Consider the following 18,637-nt stretch of genomic DNA (forward strand, 5'->3'; position numbering starts at 1 on the left):
TTTAGTGTTTAACTCAGCTCTCCCAGAGGAGGAGGTGCATGGTTCTCCAGGCCAATCACGCTTTTATTTACCAAGCTATTTTGTCGCCGCATCCCCTTTGGTGACCCTGTTGCCGGGGCTATTTCAAACAGCACAAAGCCTCCGTTGTCCTAAACACAAATCTGACATGACTGAGACCTGCTCGCATTCGTTCAAGGAGGAGATTCTTCGGGCAAACAACACAGACACGTGGCACTGCGGGGATTTTTCATCACTTCATCTGGTCTACTCTGTGTAGTACAGTGTTCACAATATATAGTGCGCACTGTATTTGTGGAAAGATGGAGTGCACATATCCACACAAATCCCATTTTACAGATTTAGCAGGTTCTCCTATGTTGATTGACTTTTCAGTTCACACAGGACTCCTTACCAAATTATTTCTTCATGTATATTTACATTTCAGGATCAATCCCACCATGGAATTGGTGTGATGTTGAGTTGCGTAGATCACAACTACTCAGCTGCTTCCACTACTCAGAGAAAATACACACGAGACATTAAATGATCCGTATCTTTGTAGAAGAGCAATAATACAGAGTCTGCGCTTCTTTGGTTTGTCTTTGCCTATGTGAAACTTAACTTTACACCAGCCAGCGTATTAACTGGATAATCCGATTTTTGTTGTTGTTCATTGGTAGCAGTGGTGACTCACAGTGGCACTGGGCCTGGAGCCCCGCCTTACCCATCTGCAGTTTTTAGGTTGTATGCTAACTTATTTAGCTGCTGTCAGAACACCTCGCGTCAGATAAAGTTCACCCTCTCAGGCCAGCAGAGGCTGTCAAGAAGGTGGCATGGGGGGAATAGGACTCTCACCCATATTACCCATCTCTCCAGCGGTCAGCTTCACGTACACCTGAATAGGTCACAGGTGTAAAAGTTGCAGAACATGTCAGATCACTGACAGCGGTGCAGTTGTTGACTGTACCTCGTCCTGAAAATATCATGGTGCTACTTTAATGCACTGAAAATATCTCTCCTGGTTTCGGAAACGTGGCGAGGAGAGGCCAAATGCTTCGGCTCTCGGGAGTAATGCTACACATTCGCTCATTCTTCCCTCCAGCCTCCATATCGGTTTAACCAAGCTTTTAAGATTCATGCCAGGGCTTCAGCGTTACTATCATTACCTGAAAATGGGCATTCATGAATACGCAGGCGAAAGGCTACAGCAGGAGCAAGCATTAATGGTAAATCACCAACTGGAGGGCCCTCTTGGCTCCCACAGAGAACCGATCTATTAACATTTATCTCTTCAGATAGGTGTGCTGAAAAGTCGATCCTGCAAGAAAAAGTACAGCAGGAGAGACATGATTATGTGACACATCGTTGCCCACAGAAGTTTTTTTTTTTTTTCCAGTAGCACTATGTAACTATGTTTGTCTTGATTTTCTCTATAATTTGTTTTCTTACTGCTTTTTTTAGTGGAGGAACCATGTTGACCATTACTGGGACCAACCTGGCAACCATCAAGGAGCCTAAAATGAGAGCCAAGTACGGATCTGCCAAGTCTGAAAATGTAAGTGGTTGGATCCAGACACCCACACAGTTTTTAGTTGACAAAACAAATGCAGTGACTTGACTTGTGTAGTGAGACCGATACGGTTCTTTCTCTTTCTCTCTCTCTCTCTCTCACACACACACACACACAAGCTATCTGTCTACTGTCTCCCTCTTCCTCCCTGTGGAACAACTGAGCGAGACACACACTTTCTCAGGACACAGACACACTCGCACAGACGCACACGCCTGACCCGCCGGTCAACCAGCCAAGGGCCCATTTTCTGTTTGTTTTTGATGTTGAATTTCCTTTTAGCAGTTTAACCTTTGAAATGTCAACCAGCAATAAAGCTGCTCTGGCAAATCCCTCTCTCTTCACCTAGCACCACAGGGCTTTGCTAACCTTTCTCCCACTCGCGGCTCTTAGCATGAAAGTACAAATATCCCTACTTTTTCGTCCCCCCTCTGCAGTCAATTTTATTTTGGTTGTTAATGTTTCTATTTTCTGTGTCTTAGTGGTTTTCGCAAACATGATGTAAGTTTATAACATGATGTGGAACTATGCAACGGTCTGTTCAGCCGTGTGATGTTTCCGTTAACAGCTACTGGCTGACCTTGTCTGCCGTGTGTCATTACAGTCTAATTTGTTCATCGGTGACTGATTTAAGTGTCGAACCCCACGGGGGATTTCCAGATGATATCAACACTGATTACAACAGTGATGTTATTAAGCCAGCCTCTTCCTCATTATGTCATTACGGAGACATTTAATCACTCACATGACCTTGTTTCTGCCACTTTGTATTTCTGATTATGAATTTGTTTGGATAAGAATTTAGGTAAAATAGAAGGTAAAACTGTTTTTAGATGGGAAATCAAATAAGCTTATAAAATGTTTCCCTCCTCTCTTTTTTTCCTCCTCCTCTCTGTCTCCTTAAATTCACCTCCTCTCTCCATCTCCCTCTGCAGAACTGTACGGTTGTCAACAACACTGTGATGATGTGTCTGGTGCCCTCTGTGGCCGGATCCGACAAAGGCTTCTCGGAGGTCGGCAGCAGTCCTGACGAGATCGGTTTTGTCATGGATGATGTGCGCTCTGTGTTGGTCGTCAACGAGACTTTCAGCTACCACCCTGACCCCGTGTTCGAACCTCTGAGCCCCTCAGGCATGTTGGAGCTGAAGCCCAGCTCACCACTCATTCTCAAGGTAAATTGCCTTGTGCTCTTAGCATTGATCTGTTTTGGCCTTGTCTCTACCTGGGTTTGCTTTACATCCATCAGGTCCTTTCCCTCTTCATTCGTCTCTTGACTTTGCATCACTTTTTCTTTGTTTTCTGTTTCACTTCTCACAATATCCTTTTGCCTCTATAACGTTTCTCCTCTTCGTCTTTCATATTCCTCCCTCCTTCCTCTCACTTTGACAGTTTTGCTTTCAACACAGCTTTCTTTCAGATCTGCCTCAACCTTGAAAGATGTTATTTCTCCACCCGCTGTCTCCAGTGGGTTTTTTGGAGTGTTAAGGGGAAAAAATTCACTTCTAAAACAGTCATGTTAAAATCAGAAGCAAAAGGAAATAATGTTTATAAAGTGGATCCATACGTTGATTTACCACCTGCTCAGGTTTCTATCAGCTAACTTCTGAAGAGAGACTTCATAGCCATGTTCACTCTTAAGCCATGGAGCTAGAAGACATTTGAATCCTGAGCACTACTGCCCCACCCCACGCTGTCTTTTTGTCATTTTACCTCTCCCCTTGAACTTCAAAGCCTGTCAGGAGTGGAGTAGCAAAATCATCATGCAATTTCATGGAAAACTAAAGCCTTTTTGCTCTGGGCCAATCAGCGGAAAGTTTTAGAAATGGAGAATCATGCCTCTCTCGCCTGTACCTCTAAAAATAATTCAATAATGAAAAGCTCTGATTGCCCCACCATGCTTCGGGTAAAGAATTTCAGAAGTAAGCAGCTCAGAAACGGCATCCTATTAAATAATTGCAGAGAAATTAGATGTTCATCAAGATTTTCCAGCAATTAATTCCTCCCACTCTGCACACCATAGAGAATTAAGATGAAGAGGGGTAGGTAGAGGTAGCAGAGAAGAGCAGTGGGGGGTATTCTGTATTATTTATCTCTTGTACGTCCCAACACCCTTACCTGACAACACATTTTTACCAGCGCCAGCTCTCAACCACTAGATTTGGATCAAATAATCTTATTAGCAAAAGTAAATTTTTGAACTCAATAACAATGCCACAGACAGGTTATAGGTCAGTTTATTTTGCTGTATTATCTGTCTGCTTCAGTTGCTATGTTGCTATGGTTACCTGCAGTTGAAAGCACCTTGCGCAGTGATTCAAAGCTGTCGCTGACCATGTCGCTGTCAGGCAATCAGAAACAAGTAATTTTTTTTTTTTTTCTCTCTCCCAACACAGTTGGAGTGAACGTCTTTGCATTTGTACCCTGTACCCTGTATCATTCTATTTATGTAGACCACCTTACACTTGGACCTTCTTTAATTAACCAAAGCATGTGCTTGTCTGTTTCCAGGGCCGTAACCTAATTCCCGCAGCCCCAGGAAACACTAAGCTGAACTACACAGTGCTGATCGGCGAGACTCCCTGTGTTCTCACCCTGTCTGAGAGCCAGCTGTTGTGTGAATGGCCAAACCTGACCGGAGAACACAAAGTAACTGTGAGTAAAACTTTAATACTTTTTGTTTGCACGACTGTAAGCTGAATGTTTTCCGATTGTGTGATTTGTCTTTCTTCCTCATGTACAGATACAGTCATACAAACCCTAATAGAATGAGCTTCATCCCACTTTAAGTTACATTTCTCTATCCAAATACTTATTTCATGATCCCTCTTGCTTTTTTTATCTCCCCACGTCCGGAGCATCTGGCTTCGCCATTTCTTTCCGTCTGTCTTCTACTGCCCCTGTTCTCTCTGCTGTGCTGTTCATCCATCTTTTTTATGACAATCCACTTCCTGGCTTTTCATTCATTCATCTCATTCTTTCCTTCCCATCCATCAGACCTAAATCTCTTCAATTACTCTAGATTTCTCTTCCCCCATTCATAGAGCTGCATGCACACAAACAAACATAGATGCACGCATTCCGTCTCTTATACCGCTGGCGGTATTCGCGACTGTTTTTATGTCTTAGAGGCTTTTGATTGGTCTCGTTTGGCTGCCATCCTCCCTGGGATTTGAACAGTATTGATATTCAATAGAGACCAAAAAACGGCTTGTGGGCGTGAGAGGTCTGTGCTGTGTCTATTTATACCCTCCTCCGTTTAGTATTTCTTAGACATGAGCCAATTGAAGATGGAATAAAGGAGAAAAAAAAGACTCCTTTTCTAAATTCACAGAAACTGTTTTTATGTGATATGGTTGAAAAGTGTATGCATCCATGCGTGCATGCTGCTTTCAAACTGAGTGTACCGGGGTATAGATGTTGCCTCCCCTTACCCAGATTTAGTTTTTTGGGGTAGTTTTATCCTGCACTTGGCCCAAATCAGCACAGCTTGGTTTGCCAGTATAAATGCAACATGGGATTTAGCATTGGCACCATGCATGACTATTTCCTATTATATTGGATTTAAAGCAGTTGTGGCCAGGTATAGGCAGCAAAATTGGCAATCATCACTTGAGGTGTGCGGTAGCTCTTTTAGATAAGCTTCTGAAAATGCCTAAATAATGTTTCAGTATGGTCTGTACACAATGCTCACACCGTACAAGCTATAATGTTGGTGGCAGCAGCTAACTTTCTATTTGATTTCACTGAAAGTGCTTTACAGCTTTGACTAGGATCCTGTCAAATGTCGCTGCAAACAAAGCCATTAATTTTAGTTTTCTTCTCTGTAGTTGTGCGGTGTAACTCATTCACTTGTTCAACAAACAAGGGTGTAACATTTCTATTTATGTCCGTTTAATAGGTGCGTGTTGGAGGCTTTGAGTACTCACCAGGGACCCTGCAAATATACTCAGACAGCCTCCTCACCCTGCCTGCCATCATTGGTATCGGAGGAGGTGGTGGCCTCCTCTTGCTGGTTATCATTGTGGTGCTGATTGCTTATAAGAGGAAGTCACGGGATGCCGACCGCACCCTCAAGCGGCTTCAACTGCAGATGGACAACCTGGAATCCAGGGTGGCCCTTGAGTGCAAAGAAGGTTAGTTGGGTGAAATCTGGCCACATTGGGGGTGTGTGACGCAAGCGGCTCAACTCTCAAAAATTGCTTATATAATGCTTGTATTCTCCTTGTAGTTTTTCATACTCATACTATCCCCAAACAACTTCCTGTAAATATCTCTCTCGCTGCAGCTTTAGCTCAAAACCTGCACAACTCCCATCGGCATTCCTATCCATTTCTCTCTGTGCTTTCTTTCTCTGTCTCCTTTTCTCCCTACCTCACGCTGCCAACTGTCCCCCTGCTGTTAGGTGGCAACGGTGTGCGTGTGTGTGTGTGTGTGTGTGTGCGTGTGTGTGTGCGTGCGCGTTTGTGCATGTGTGCATGGGTGCTGGTGTATTTCCAGAAGAGCACTTTGATCTGAGCCAACCACCAGATGTTGGCTCTCCACCTCATGAGAGAGCCGCCTGGCTGGACTCACTACCATCCACCCTGAGAGATGGAGGTTAGATAGATGCAGGGCCCCAGGTTGGGATTGTCAGGGATAGTAAGGAAGGAGGGATTTGGCAAAGGCTAAACCGGGGGGAGAGATAGAGACTAACACACAAGTACATTAGCATATATCCATTTGACAGGAAACTGCAAATCCAGTGAGAGTCTAGTGATGCTGTTACTGTTTTGTCTGAAAGAAAAGAGTAGAAGAGAGAAGGAGAATACTGACAACCAGGAAATGGTTTGGATAAGGTGGTCTGCAAGTTTGTTGTGCAAACTGTGTGCTGTTTCCACCAGGTAGCATTCGACCACTCTGATTAAAAATGTAATCAACATATTGATCCATAGCTTGTTGGCTACCTTGCTACAGCCAGTAAAAAATAACGACAAAAAAAGGCAACAGGCGTGCATTAGATGTTCAGGTTGTTTTTAGTCAACTTATTAAAATAACAGCTCCACTTGAAGCTTGCAGCTCAAGGCTCCATCACCCACCACTAATATAACACTTGAGTCTCTCTTTGAACTGTAAGCAGTTGAATTGCTTTGTGGGTAATGTAGGAGCCAAGGTTTGGCAAGGGAAGAAGAAATGTGTGTAATAAAAAAGACCATCTCTCTGGTTCTGCTGCATCAAATTTGATAATTTCTTTTAAGATTTCACTCGTGAGTCCAAAAGATTTTGCATGGGGGCAACGTAACATCAATGGAGTACCCTTTAAACTGCTCCTAGAAACTGCTACTGCAATTTGTGTCCAAGGGATATTGGCATAATGGGTACATCAGGATGAATAAATGAACTGAAATGAAATGGTAATTCGGTCAGATTATATGACTACGGTATATGCACACATCTTCCACAGTCCACATTCCCAGATTAGAATGCAGACTAACTGTTGAACATGTTAAAGTTTTCAATGCATGCTGAGATCGTCAGTGACATGAAACCGATCTTAAGGTGTAAAATCTCTTGAGCGTCCTGCGTTTTTTTTTTTCCTTGAGTCACGAAGGACTGTGCCAGTCATCTGCTCAGTCATCTGCTCATGCCACTTCGCCTGAAACTCAACTCTTCATGTCCTGCTCTTTTGCAACTACCCTCAATCACACACACATAAATCCACACAGCAGGTCAAACAGTGATTGGTTGGGGTGTGTGGTGGTGAGTCCAGGTGCCGTGAACCTGTCTGTCCTCCGCTGTCACCACTGTCTGCAAGACAACAAGAGGAAGAAGAGAAGGAGGTGGACGGGGGGGCGATAAATAAGCTGGACAACTTGTGAGAGAAGAGAAGGAGAAGGTTGAGGGCATAGAAGAAGAGATGGATCAAGAGATTATGAGAGGAAAAAAACAACTGGAAGGGAGGCAGAGAAGGGCGGTTTTAAAGAAAGGGGGAGAAGTTGAATATGAAGGCTGAGGGGGATAGAGAGAAGAAGATAATAGGAGATAAATATGTGGTTTCAGAAGGGGATGGTTGGACAATAGAATGAAAAAATGAAGTTATTAGAATATAGAGAAGACTGACAAGAAGATAAACAAGTGATGAATAGCGTGAAAGTGGAATGAACCGCCTTTTTTTTCCTCTCAGAAATGTTGCAGAAAGCCATATCAAACTTCAAAACATATTGAAGTGAAAGAATGGGGGAAAGGTATAGGGGAGAAAAAGGGACTGATTAGAGATGCAGGGAGAGATGGAGGGATGCAGCAAAGGAGACACAACCGTAAGGGAGAGAGAGGTGACCTCTAAGATGACACTGAAGGGAGGAGAGAGGGAGGAAAAGAGCGATAGGAAAAGAGGGACAGGGTGACACAAGCCATCTGTTAGTCTGGGCATTAGTTTATTTGTTTGGGTTGTGTATCCATGTTGGAGTATTTTGGATGATGCTACAGGGCACACACACACACACACACACACACACACACGCACACAGATTCAAGCTAATTGAACCATATAGCTGTGTATTTCCTTTCCCTGAGTTTTATATTCATAAAATGGAATCGACAGTTCAACAAAAGCACTTGATATGTGCACTATTGTATTGGATATGAGTGTGAAAATGGATTTTAATCCTATTCGTACCCTCTATATAGGACTTGTGAAGGCAGTGGAGTATACAGGAGAGGGTCAAACACAGAAGGGAGAATGTGTAAAAACGTTGACACGTGCCCTCACATAAATCATCTGGGCACTAGGTTGTGTTCAGCTGAGGGGCAAAACATAGCGTGCGTGCGTGCGTGCGTGCGTGCGTGCGTGCGTGCGTGCGTGCGTGCCTCTCTCTCTCCACACAGGAGTACAAGCATGTGAGGTGGCTGCGTGTAATGTGTGTGCACTCACAGGCTCATGTTCCTGTGCCATTCCATCCTGAACTCCCCTCCAGCCACCGCGCACCAGAACACTTTCTTCTCCATCCACCCTCTGCCTCCTCCCTCCATCCTTCTCTCCGCTCTCAGCGCAGAGCAGTCACATAATGCTGCTTTTCACTGCTACTCCTCCACACGCCTCCATCATCTCCGGAGTTTCACCTGTGTCGACTCTTTCCTCTATGAAATGCTGTTTGTGGAAAGCATGTCGACGGAGATGAATAGTCAAGAAAAAGATGTGGACTGGCTCTAGAGTTGCTGGTGTTTCAACTCGTGTATTGTAACTCTCCTGTGTGTTCCTTCAGTCTTAATTCTGAAACACTTTCCCATTTTGGGGGGATAACAAATAATTATTACTCAAGATCACAACTTCACTATTAGGTTTCATTCACTTAATTGTCTCTGACGACTGTGTGTGAATGGGGTGTATGAGCGATAGAGAAGCACTAGATATATAGAAGTACAAAAGCACTGTATGAATGTGTAAATGTGACTTGTTGTGTAAAGTGCCTTGAGTGGGTGTTAAGACTACAGCAGTGCTGTATATATCCACTTTCTATTTACCACTTGAATATAAATCACAAGGTCCTGCGGATGAAGAAATGTATTTGATTTGTTTGAGATGAATAGAAGATAAAGGAAACATTACAGGCCTTAGTATCTTTAAATGAGGGCTTTGTGTTGTGCCTGAGCTACATGCAAATAATATCATTCATTTGTTATTAAAGTCTGTTTAATTTAATCTCCATAAATCTATTTGTCATTTGAAAGCTATGACATTCACATCTCCTTGTTTTCTTCTGTCGTGCAGCCTTTGCAGAACTGCAGACGGACATCCACGAACTCACCCAGGAGCTGGATGGAGCAGGAATCCCTTTCCTGGACTACCGCACATACGCCATGAGAGTCCTCTTCCCTGGGATTGAGGACCATCCTGTGCTCAAGGAGATGGAGGTACGGGTCAGTAGAGAACGCTCTGCACACACACACATACACACATACACACAAACACTCTGGATGAACGAAAGTTGTTCTGTGTGTGTGTGTGTGCGTTTGTGTCTGAGTGTGAATTTAGATGATTAATTAGAAATTGTATGTTTAAATAGGAGATTTTAAGCAAGGATTGGAAGAATGAAATTCATCAGCTGTTAGAAATGTTCTGTGTGATTACAGGGAAAGGAACTTGAAAGCAATTTATTTTAGAGGAAGGGAAACTATGTAATGTCTCAGACTTTTGAAATTTATTTTGAACTAAACAGAAGTTTACAGACTCAGTTGAGTTAGAGGTAGAGTGTGTTAGAGGAAGAGAGTCCCAGTACAAGTAATAAAGGAAAAAACACTAAAGAAATTTATTTGGGGCAAGCTCCACGTTGATGTAATACAGTGACGGGACAGTGGTTCTTTTGTGGGGAGTGAGTGATGCCTGAGCTCCACTTAGACTCGGTGCAAGTGATAGATTGCCTCTCCAGGGCCGAAACCTGTTTTAGGCTCCTGAGAAAGAAATGTTCACATTCCCACTAACAAACTCTCCACTATGCTGCTCATTGCTCTCTCATTCACATGAACCTCACATTAACTGTGTGGACACTGCAACGCAGCATATGCACGTCCCACAAAATTGGACAACCATTATACCTGGTTGTCTTGTCCAGGTGAAGTCTGTGTGTGGGAGATTCCGTCTTTGTATCCGTGAGACTGTCACACAATAGTTACATGGAACGGCACACTAGCCCTCCGCTGACATGCATGTAAGGTGGCAGCTGCAGGGACGGAGCTATGAGGCATGCGGCATCTGCCCGTGCTATCAGTTGTATTCCAAAGGGATATAGTGGCACGACATTGGATTTTCATTTGTATGGCTCAGGCAATCACAGGCCACAGTAGTGCGCTCGCAGGCGGATCAATTTCTTATTACAGCATGAAGTTCACATTCTCACTTCAAACCTCCATACCTCTGCCTTAGAGGGGGAAGCCTGCCCACTGCTCTGAGAGGAAAAGAATCGTTTGAAAGGAGGAGCAGTGAGGGATGGTGGGAGGTGAAGAGAGAGAGAGGGATACGTATTGCAGATATAATTGTGCATGTGAATGTGTGGCTCTTTTCCCAATGTAGCCTTCATCTGATATTTCTCGTTCTTACACATACTCATTAATCCATTTCTCGACTATAACTCAAAACCAATTCTTCTCCCCACATCCTCCTGTTCATCCTGCTCTCAACCTCTTTATCTGCCTCTGCCCTACTGATTTCTGTGCATATCTACCTCTGATATCCTGCCTTTTCCCCTTATATGCACTTTTTCTCTTATTTTACTTCTTAAAATTTCTTTCCATTCCTACTTTTCTGCCCCTGTCTCTCATTCTCCTCACCCAATTCCCGGTTCAACCCTTTTCTCCATTTCATTTTCTCTTCCCTCTGTCCAACAAATGAATACTCTTCCTTCATCCAACCCTCTCTCCCCCTCTTCACACTCCTACCCATCACACCCACCATTACCTCTGTCCCCTCTTGTCCAGGTCCCTGCCAACGTGGAGAAGGCTCTGACGTTGTTCGGCCAGATGCTGACCAAAAAGCACTTCCTGCTTACCTTCATCCGCACCCTGGAGGCGCAGCGGTCCTTCTCCATGCGAGACAGAGGCAACGTGGCGTCCCTCATCATGACAGCACTGCAGGGGGAGATGGAATATGCCACGGGTGTCCTCAAACAGCTCCTGTCTGACCTCATTGACAAAAACTTGGAGAGCAAGAACCACCCGAAGCTCTTACTCAGGAGGTACGAACTGAGGCAGGGAGACGGGTTGAAAGTGGCTCAGACTCTGCACAAGAACATGACACACGTACACAGATTTGTATTTCCACAATTAGGGTTTAAGTTTGAGGTTCTATCCCCTTGTGTCTGCATGTGTGTTCACCCCTTAGCAAGGTCAGGTTAGCTACTTGAGAGGGGGCACCTTCAAAAAACAAAACAAAAACGACAACATCATCGTCAACGTTCCCTATTTACCTTTTCCCCCTTTTGTCATGGCAGTGGGAAGGAACTTGCAAAACCAAGCAAACCGTAATACTAATGATGTTGCTAGAATGGGAAGATGATGCTCTGTGAGCAGGGAACAGTGATTTTAGAGTCGTACGCTGTATGTGTGACGTTACCTCATCCCTATCTCTCAATTCTGTCTCTGTCAGAGAGGATTACACCCCTGAGCGCACACACACTCCCAGTGGAGCTGCCGTCAGACAGGTCTCTCTCTCTCTCTCTCTCTCTCTCTCTCTCTCTCTCTCTTTCTCTCTCTCTCTCTCTTTCTCTCTCTCTCTCTCTCTCTCCCCCTCCGTCTCCCTCTCCTTGTGCACGCAGCATGAAAGGTGGGGTTGGGTGGGGGTTGGGTTGAGGAATGCGAGAGGGCACAATTGTGATGGAAGGAGACGTATTTAGGCGGAGATGGAGGAGAGGAAGAAAGAAAAGCCATACTCTTGGAAGGAAGAGAGGTGCAATATAGACTGAGTGTGTCTAGGCAGAGGGAGAAAAGAGAAGTTAAAATGAACTAGTGCAGACAGCCAGCCAGGACGAGATACACGTATTCAAGGAAAGATACAATTAGAGAAATGGCCTGTCTCCGAATAAATTGGAATTAGACATTAAATGATAAAAAGTTATGTGGGTTTTTTTCTTCTTTCCTTCTTCTCCTTGGAGAGATATTTAATTAAAAATCTAATCAAATAAATGATTCTCAGCCAGTGTGCCGGTGAGAAGCCTTTTCCAATCCCCTTTGGGCCATACGGTCACAACACGCTGTCCCTGTTAACTACACTAGCCCCGGGAGCTGGCATTAATATGCCTGGCAATTATTACACATGGTTCACCCTGATTTGGTCTTTTTACTGCAAAAGATAGGCTTTAGATTTTATTTAATTTTTTTAGACATACTGTTTGCAGAGAAAAGAACAGGAGAACAACTTGATAGCTGGCTCCTTTGTGCGCTTGTATTGGATTCATTTAGTTTGTGTGTGTGGACAGGAAGCTGCACCAACCCCTCCTCCTGTAGCACACTTAGAAACCTAGGACAGATGGGTGCTGGCACATATCCGACCTTAATGAGATGATGTTAGAAGTCGCCCACTATCAAGTCCCGACATGCCCAAAAGCGTGTTCTGTCCAGGTGTATATGTCTCCTGCGTCCTTTGTCCTCCAATCTTTCGCTCCGACTCATCTTTCATCCGGTATATTTTGCTGACAGCCATGAGAAAAAAAACAACAATGCTCTACATACATCAAACAACAGTCAACATTAAACCAGGGAGGCTTGCAGCAGTGTAGGAGTTCACGTCTTGTTCCAGCTACAGGCCTTCACTGGATTCACCGGCACATTGGCCTAGTTTCCTGTGTTTTCTTTTATTCCTTTACTATTCCTCAATTGTCTCTGAAAAGGGCAGCTTTTCTGTGCAAAGTTTACAAGAAAAGAATCATCTTATGCACCCATAACTCAACAAAATGTACCTTTCCTCACTTTTTTGCACCTTGTGCCATGCTAATGACAAAATTATTTTTATTTACTGCTCGTGCGGGAGAGTGACCTAGTTAGGCAACCCAGCATCCCCGCAGCGGACCCCTAAAAAACTTCAGATAGTTCCCATTCATTCCCCAATCTTCTAACCCTAATCAGGGAATAAGCAATCTTCCCATTTCTCTCTAATTTGAAAAGTAGATACTGGAGAGCAAGAAACTAATGAGAAAGAAATACTTTGTTTTTGTTGTTGTTGTTATTTTGGCCCCTCTGCGACGGGTGTCCATTTCCCTTTCAGCCGTTTAACAAATTAGATGCAATAAGTCCATTAATTATAATGCCTTATAGCTGCTTTGTCTTCATTTAGTTCAACAGTTGTTCACGTGTGTCTGCTTGTGCATGTGCAGAGGTTCCCCTCATTCCTCGGCAGGTTCGTGATTAACGAGAGAAGTTAGCGAATTATACTAATTACTGTATATTTAATGAAGACAAGTGGGTTTGTTTGTGTGTTCCCTGTCTCCTTCATCCTTTATTTTTCTGTTATCTCCCTCCCACCCTCACCCATTGCCTTCTTCTTTCATGTCTCTCCCAGGACGGAGTCAGTCGCTGAGAAGATGCTCACCAACTGGTTCACCTTCCTGCTTTACAAGTTCCTCAAGGTAAAATTGTCTCTTAACACACGGACGCATAACTTTTAAGCAATCCCAATTCTGCTGATTTTGGAGAATAAAAGAATGTTTCACTGTTACACACACACACATTCACAGCTGCAGCGTTAGATAAGGCAAAGCAGCAGGCTACCTATCCCGTACCTCTGCCTTTCATGTGGTAAATTCTCCTTTCTCCGAAATGAGGAATGTGCATAGTCTGAAGCTCCGTTCAGAGGAAGCTGGTTCTGTTGTTGTGATCACTGTAGCCTGTCGCACTAACCTGTCCTCTCTTTGTGTCCCTGGCTGGATTCTGTTAGAGCCTGTGTGTGTGTGTGTGTGTGTGTGTGTGTGTGTGTGTGTGTGTGTGTGTGTGTGTGTGTGTGTGTGTGTGTGTGTGTGTGTGTGTGTGTGTGTGTGTGTGTGTGTGTGTGTGTGTGTGTGTGTGTGCGCGTGCGCGTGTTTGTGTGCGCGCGCTCGTGCGCGCATCTGTGTGCGTTTTCAGAGCTTTGGGACTTAGCAAAAGAGGAAGCCAGAGATCTTAGGCAAATGCATTCTCTCATTTCTCTGTCTGTCTGTTTGTGTCTGTATGTTTTCTTTCTCTTTTTGAATTATTTTCTCTCTGATATGGAATCACAGGGAATTATTGAGGTTTAAGCTGTGTTAAGTTCTTGTTTCCACAAACACACACACACACACACACACACACACTCCACATTCAAACATCGCTGCTCCTAATCAGTTAGCAGCGGGGCCTTAAACCCTGTCCAGGATAGGTATTCTGGTGGACAGTGAACCAGCCAATCCCTCGGGGGTCTCAGTAAACATCTTTGTGTGAGTGTACAAGTTTGGGTGTGCATGCATGTGTGTTTTTTCTTCATTTGTGAGACTGGACAGCCAGAGTTGGGTTCATGGACAGGGCAGTGTGTTACTGGGGATCTTTTTATAACAGCTGTTAATGAATTACATGAGAAATTACAGGAAAAGGTGAATTATTGTAGAGAGAAATTTGTTTAGGAAGAGTGGAAAATGGATGTACAGTAGAAGTGGTTATAGAGGGGTGAGAGGAAGGTTTCAAAATGAAAATAAAAAGGAACAAAGAGCTCCAGAGAGAGTGAGACGGGGAAATGAAAATAAATGCAAAATGAAAAGTGAAGTTAAGACTTGCTGTAGCTAGCAGCAAGGGTTCCAGCCTAGCTTTAATCTAGCCTCTGCAATTCAACACCTCTCTCTCTCCGGAGCTTTTCTGGGTCACATAAAAGAAAAGCCTCGAACAATTTCAAGGTTCAGCCAGGTGTGAATGGAGATGAGTAAAGGTCAAGTAGTTGTTCAAAGGGAGGAAAGAGATGGAGCTTACACCTACCTACCAAAGAGCACAGGAGGATGGATGAAAAACCTTTCATCCATTACCCTATTCGAAGGGTTCACTTGTTCTCCTTTGCACTGACTTGTTTGACAGTGGGGGGAGTCACATAGTTACTCGATTTCTGCCCCCTGGTTAAATATCAGAGACTGTTTTAGGATGCTATATGTAAAGTTTTATTATCGAATTATTAATTAAGAGTTGTGGCAACAGGACACCACAGTAAAAAAATACAGAAAACCTAAATACTTATCGAACATGACGGTTTCATAAACATGGAGTGTCAGTGTTGCTTTTCCACACTGGCACCATCTGACGGAGACAGAGGCAGCACAGACCTGGAGTGTGTGCTGATAGACAGAGAGGACATCTGCCAGTGTGCTGTGTTTTCTCCATAGGAGGCAGGCAGTGCTAGATTATCCCACAGAGTTCATCTGACAGCTCACCAAGATGACTGACATGTGTTGATGCATGAACACGCTCCGCGGAGGGCAGGACTCGCAGTATACTTCCTCTGCCTCAAGCCAGAAAGTTGCATGTTTAGAAAATGTGACTCATTTGGTTAAACTGCTTTGATTGAGTAATTAGACCGAGACGATTCTTTTAAATAGACTAATATGATGCAAATGAAGTGCTGTTGTATAAGTAGGCAGTGCTGAGTTGTCAGGCCGGCAGAACAAGTGAGTGAGAGAAAGAGAGATGGAGGGAAAAGAGACCGGGGGCCCAACATCCCAGCGCTCGTTGCCTGGTTGACACGTCTCAGGCACCAAAGTGCTTCTCCAAGCGTTTTTCACCCCTCAGTCATTAACCTTCTATTAACGCCTCCATCAATTTCCACTCACTTACACTCACACTTTCTCTGGTTTCTCTCCTTTTTACTCTCTCACTTACACACACACACACACACACAAAGTTATAAATGGTGTTTTTTTTCCCCAAAGAAGAGACACTGGGGAGAGGCTTGAGAGTGAGAGAGAAAAAGTGTGTGTGTGTGTGTGTGTGTGTGTGTGTGGTGTGTGTGTGTGTGTGTGTGTGTGTGTGTGTGTGTGTGTGTGTGTGTGTGTGTGTGTGTGTGTGTGTGTGTGTGTGTGTGTGTGTGTGTGTGTGTGTGTGTGTGTGTGTGTGTGTGTGTGTGTGTGTGTGTGTGTTAGTGTGTGTGTTAGTGTGTGTGTGTGTGTGTGTGTGTGTGTGTCAATTTTCAGCACTCTGTTAGCCAACACAGGCCATGGCCTTTGCCGCTCTGCCTGTGGTTGGCCACGAGAAGATTAGAAGTATAATTGGAGAGTTTTGCTGTTGTGCACTTTTTTGTAGGTAAAGTTTTTGCACAGTTGTATTCGTATTTAGCATTTTAACAATCAGTCTCTCTCTTCTGTCTCCCACCTCCGACCTCCTCCATCATCTCTGTTTCCAGGAGTGTGCTGGTGAGCCTCTCTTCATGCTGTACTGTGCCATGAAGCAGCAAATGGAAAAGGGACCAATAGACGCGATCACGGGAGAAGCCCGCTACTCCCTTAGCGAGGACAAACTCATCAGACAGCAGATTGACTACAAGACTTTGGTCAGTACTGTATGCACTCACATACTCGTGGACACAGTTGCACCATGCATTGGGTGCTGAATGATAATATAGACAGGTGCACACATCTGATGAGAGTATTTATGTGGATTTGTGATCTAAATCAAGACCATTTTGCAGTGTTTGGCAACAACTCCTAAAATTATCCTTTAGAAATTAACATAAGATGGTGCAAAACCAACAGGACCTCTGATTCTTATGAAATAGCCTCGTAATAATGTGCACTGTTCTGCAGTTAAATATTGATTCTAAATTGCTGTTTCAAGTGTTTCTTTACGGGTCAAATATGATCACCGGGTCATGCGTCCCAACATCAATAGTTAATGCACCCAGTCTGTACTGACCTCCTGGTCTAAATTTAACCTGTGCACTTTGCTCTCTGACCTCCACCTCTGCAGACGCTGCACTGTGTGAACCCAGAGAACGAAAACGCTCCGGAGGTGACGGTGAAGAGCCTGAACTGTGACACAGTGACGCAAGTGAAGGAGAAGCTGCTGGATGCTGTGTACAAGGGAACGCCGTACTCCCAGAGACCAAAGGCCTCGGATATGGACCTGGGTAAGGAGAGGAAGCACTGCCTCACGCCCACACACACCCACACACACACACACACACACACACACACACACACACACACACACACCACGCACAGACACAGAATACAGGTGCACTTCTACAGAATCTTTTCAAGGGCTCTATGAAGCAGGAGGGGGCCCTCCAGGCAGGAGAGGTGATTATGTACAACAATGAATTTAAGTGAGGAGTGAGCCAAAAGTCATCTATATTATGCATATTATGCCCATTCCAAATTTTATTCAGTCACTAAATATAGTTATGCATCCTTATTTAGTTGTAGTTGTTTTAAGGAGGAAGTTTGTTGTGCAAGTTTTTCTACACAATCCATTCCCCATGTCTGTCCTTGTACATACAAAATACAAACCAACACAAAACAAAAAGATGATGGTCATGGTGTGGTTCTGTGAAGCGGTTCTCACCTGTATCTACTCTCTTTGTGTGTGTGTTTGTGTGACAGAATGGCGGCAGGGCAGGATGGCTCGCATCATCCTCCAGGACGAGGACGTCACCACTAAGATCGACAATGACTGGAAGAGACTCAACTCCCTGGCTCACTACCAGGTACCTCACTACTCACAAGATAAACCCCATGATACATTGTCTTGTGCTGGAACAATAACTCCTCCTTGGTTTGGTTGCATATTCTTGACACTGTCTAGTTCATTCATGTAATGTAGCTGTTGTTGTTGTTGTTATTGATCTTGGTGGATTTCAGCTGGTGAAACATTGACAGTTGAGAATTGTTCACATTGCGTTTGGATTGGAAAAAAAATGCATGCCATTAAAAATAAGACAAATAGAAAAAAAATAAAGGAAATTAAAAAAGAGTTTCTATTTGAGCTCAGTGGTAATTTGTTTCTAATCCTGTTGCTGGACTTTTCTCTGCAGTTCTAACTGATGTTGAAAATACTTTTCAGGTGACAGATGGCTCAGTGATTGCCCTGGTGCCTAAACAGAACTCAGCCTACAACATCTCCAACTCCTCCACGTTCACCAAGTCCCTCAGCAGATACGGTACGAGAGAAGGTCTGTGTGCATGCGTGTGTGTGTGACCTCATTTCTTAAGATGCAATACTAAACTGCATGACTGCTGGTGTTCTCAAAATTGGATTTCTGACTTAAAGGATATGATAGTTTTAGGATTTAGTTCATTACTTGGTGGACTGCTCCTACTTGCCTCCGTCTTGTAACTGTTTCTCTTATATACAGTGTAAACATGTACACCGTAGAAAAATGTAGAAAACTTGAATTGAAAGAATCAAACATTTTATTTATCAGGGCATTCTTTTAGCCAAATTATTATTTTTTAAGCCCTTTCTTGTGAATTGTGTCACACATGCATAGAGGATGCCATGTGACAGCTGTCAGCAGCACAGTTTGACAGAGGAGTGGCTCGTTTTGTGTCCTTGCCGTCTGTCAGGCTCCTTCACTGACAAGCTCTTTATCTCTGTTCACTTCTCTCTTAGATTCTGTCT

The 18,637-nt window shown here is 44.0% G+C and overlaps 1 protein-coding gene across 4 annotated transcripts in view; it reads left to right on the top strand.

The window, feature by feature from the left end:
• The window catches only part of LOC118309694 (plexin-A1-like), a 171,214-nt gene that overhangs the window by 144,630 nt on the left and 7,947 nt on the right, over positions 1 to 18,637 (top strand). The window contains exons 17-27 of one of the 4 annotated variants that reach the window (XM_035632091.2): positions 1,462 to 1,555; positions 2,506 to 2,742; positions 4,079 to 4,222; positions 5,469 to 5,703; positions 9,315 to 9,463; positions 11,018 to 11,274; positions 13,593 to 13,659; positions 16,422 to 16,568; positions 16,985 to 17,144; positions 17,620 to 17,723; positions 18,080 to 18,188. In XM_035632091.2, the coding sequence (XP_035487984.1) occupies positions 1,462 to 1,555; positions 2,506 to 2,742; positions 4,079 to 4,222; positions 5,469 to 5,703; positions 9,315 to 9,463; positions 11,018 to 11,274; positions 13,593 to 13,659; positions 16,422 to 16,568; positions 16,985 to 17,144; positions 17,620 to 17,723; positions 18,080 to 18,188 (1,703 nt within the window). The remainder of the gene's footprint in view (positions 1 to 1,461; positions 1,556 to 2,505; positions 2,743 to 4,078; positions 4,223 to 5,468; positions 5,704 to 9,314; positions 9,464 to 11,017; positions 11,275 to 13,592; positions 13,660 to 16,421; positions 16,569 to 16,984; positions 17,145 to 17,619; positions 17,724 to 18,079; positions 18,189 to 18,637) is intronic. The other 3 variants (XM_035632093.2, XM_035632092.2, XM_035632094.2) reach the window with 3 other exon arrangements.

The sequence above is a fragment of the Scophthalmus maximus genome, chromosome 6, assembly GCF_022379125.1.
Source record: "Scophthalmus maximus strain ysfricsl-2021 chromosome 6, ASM2237912v1, whole genome shotgun sequence".
Lineage (NCBI taxonomy): Eukaryota > Metazoa > Chordata > Actinopteri > Pleuronectiformes > Scophthalmidae > Scophthalmus > Scophthalmus maximus.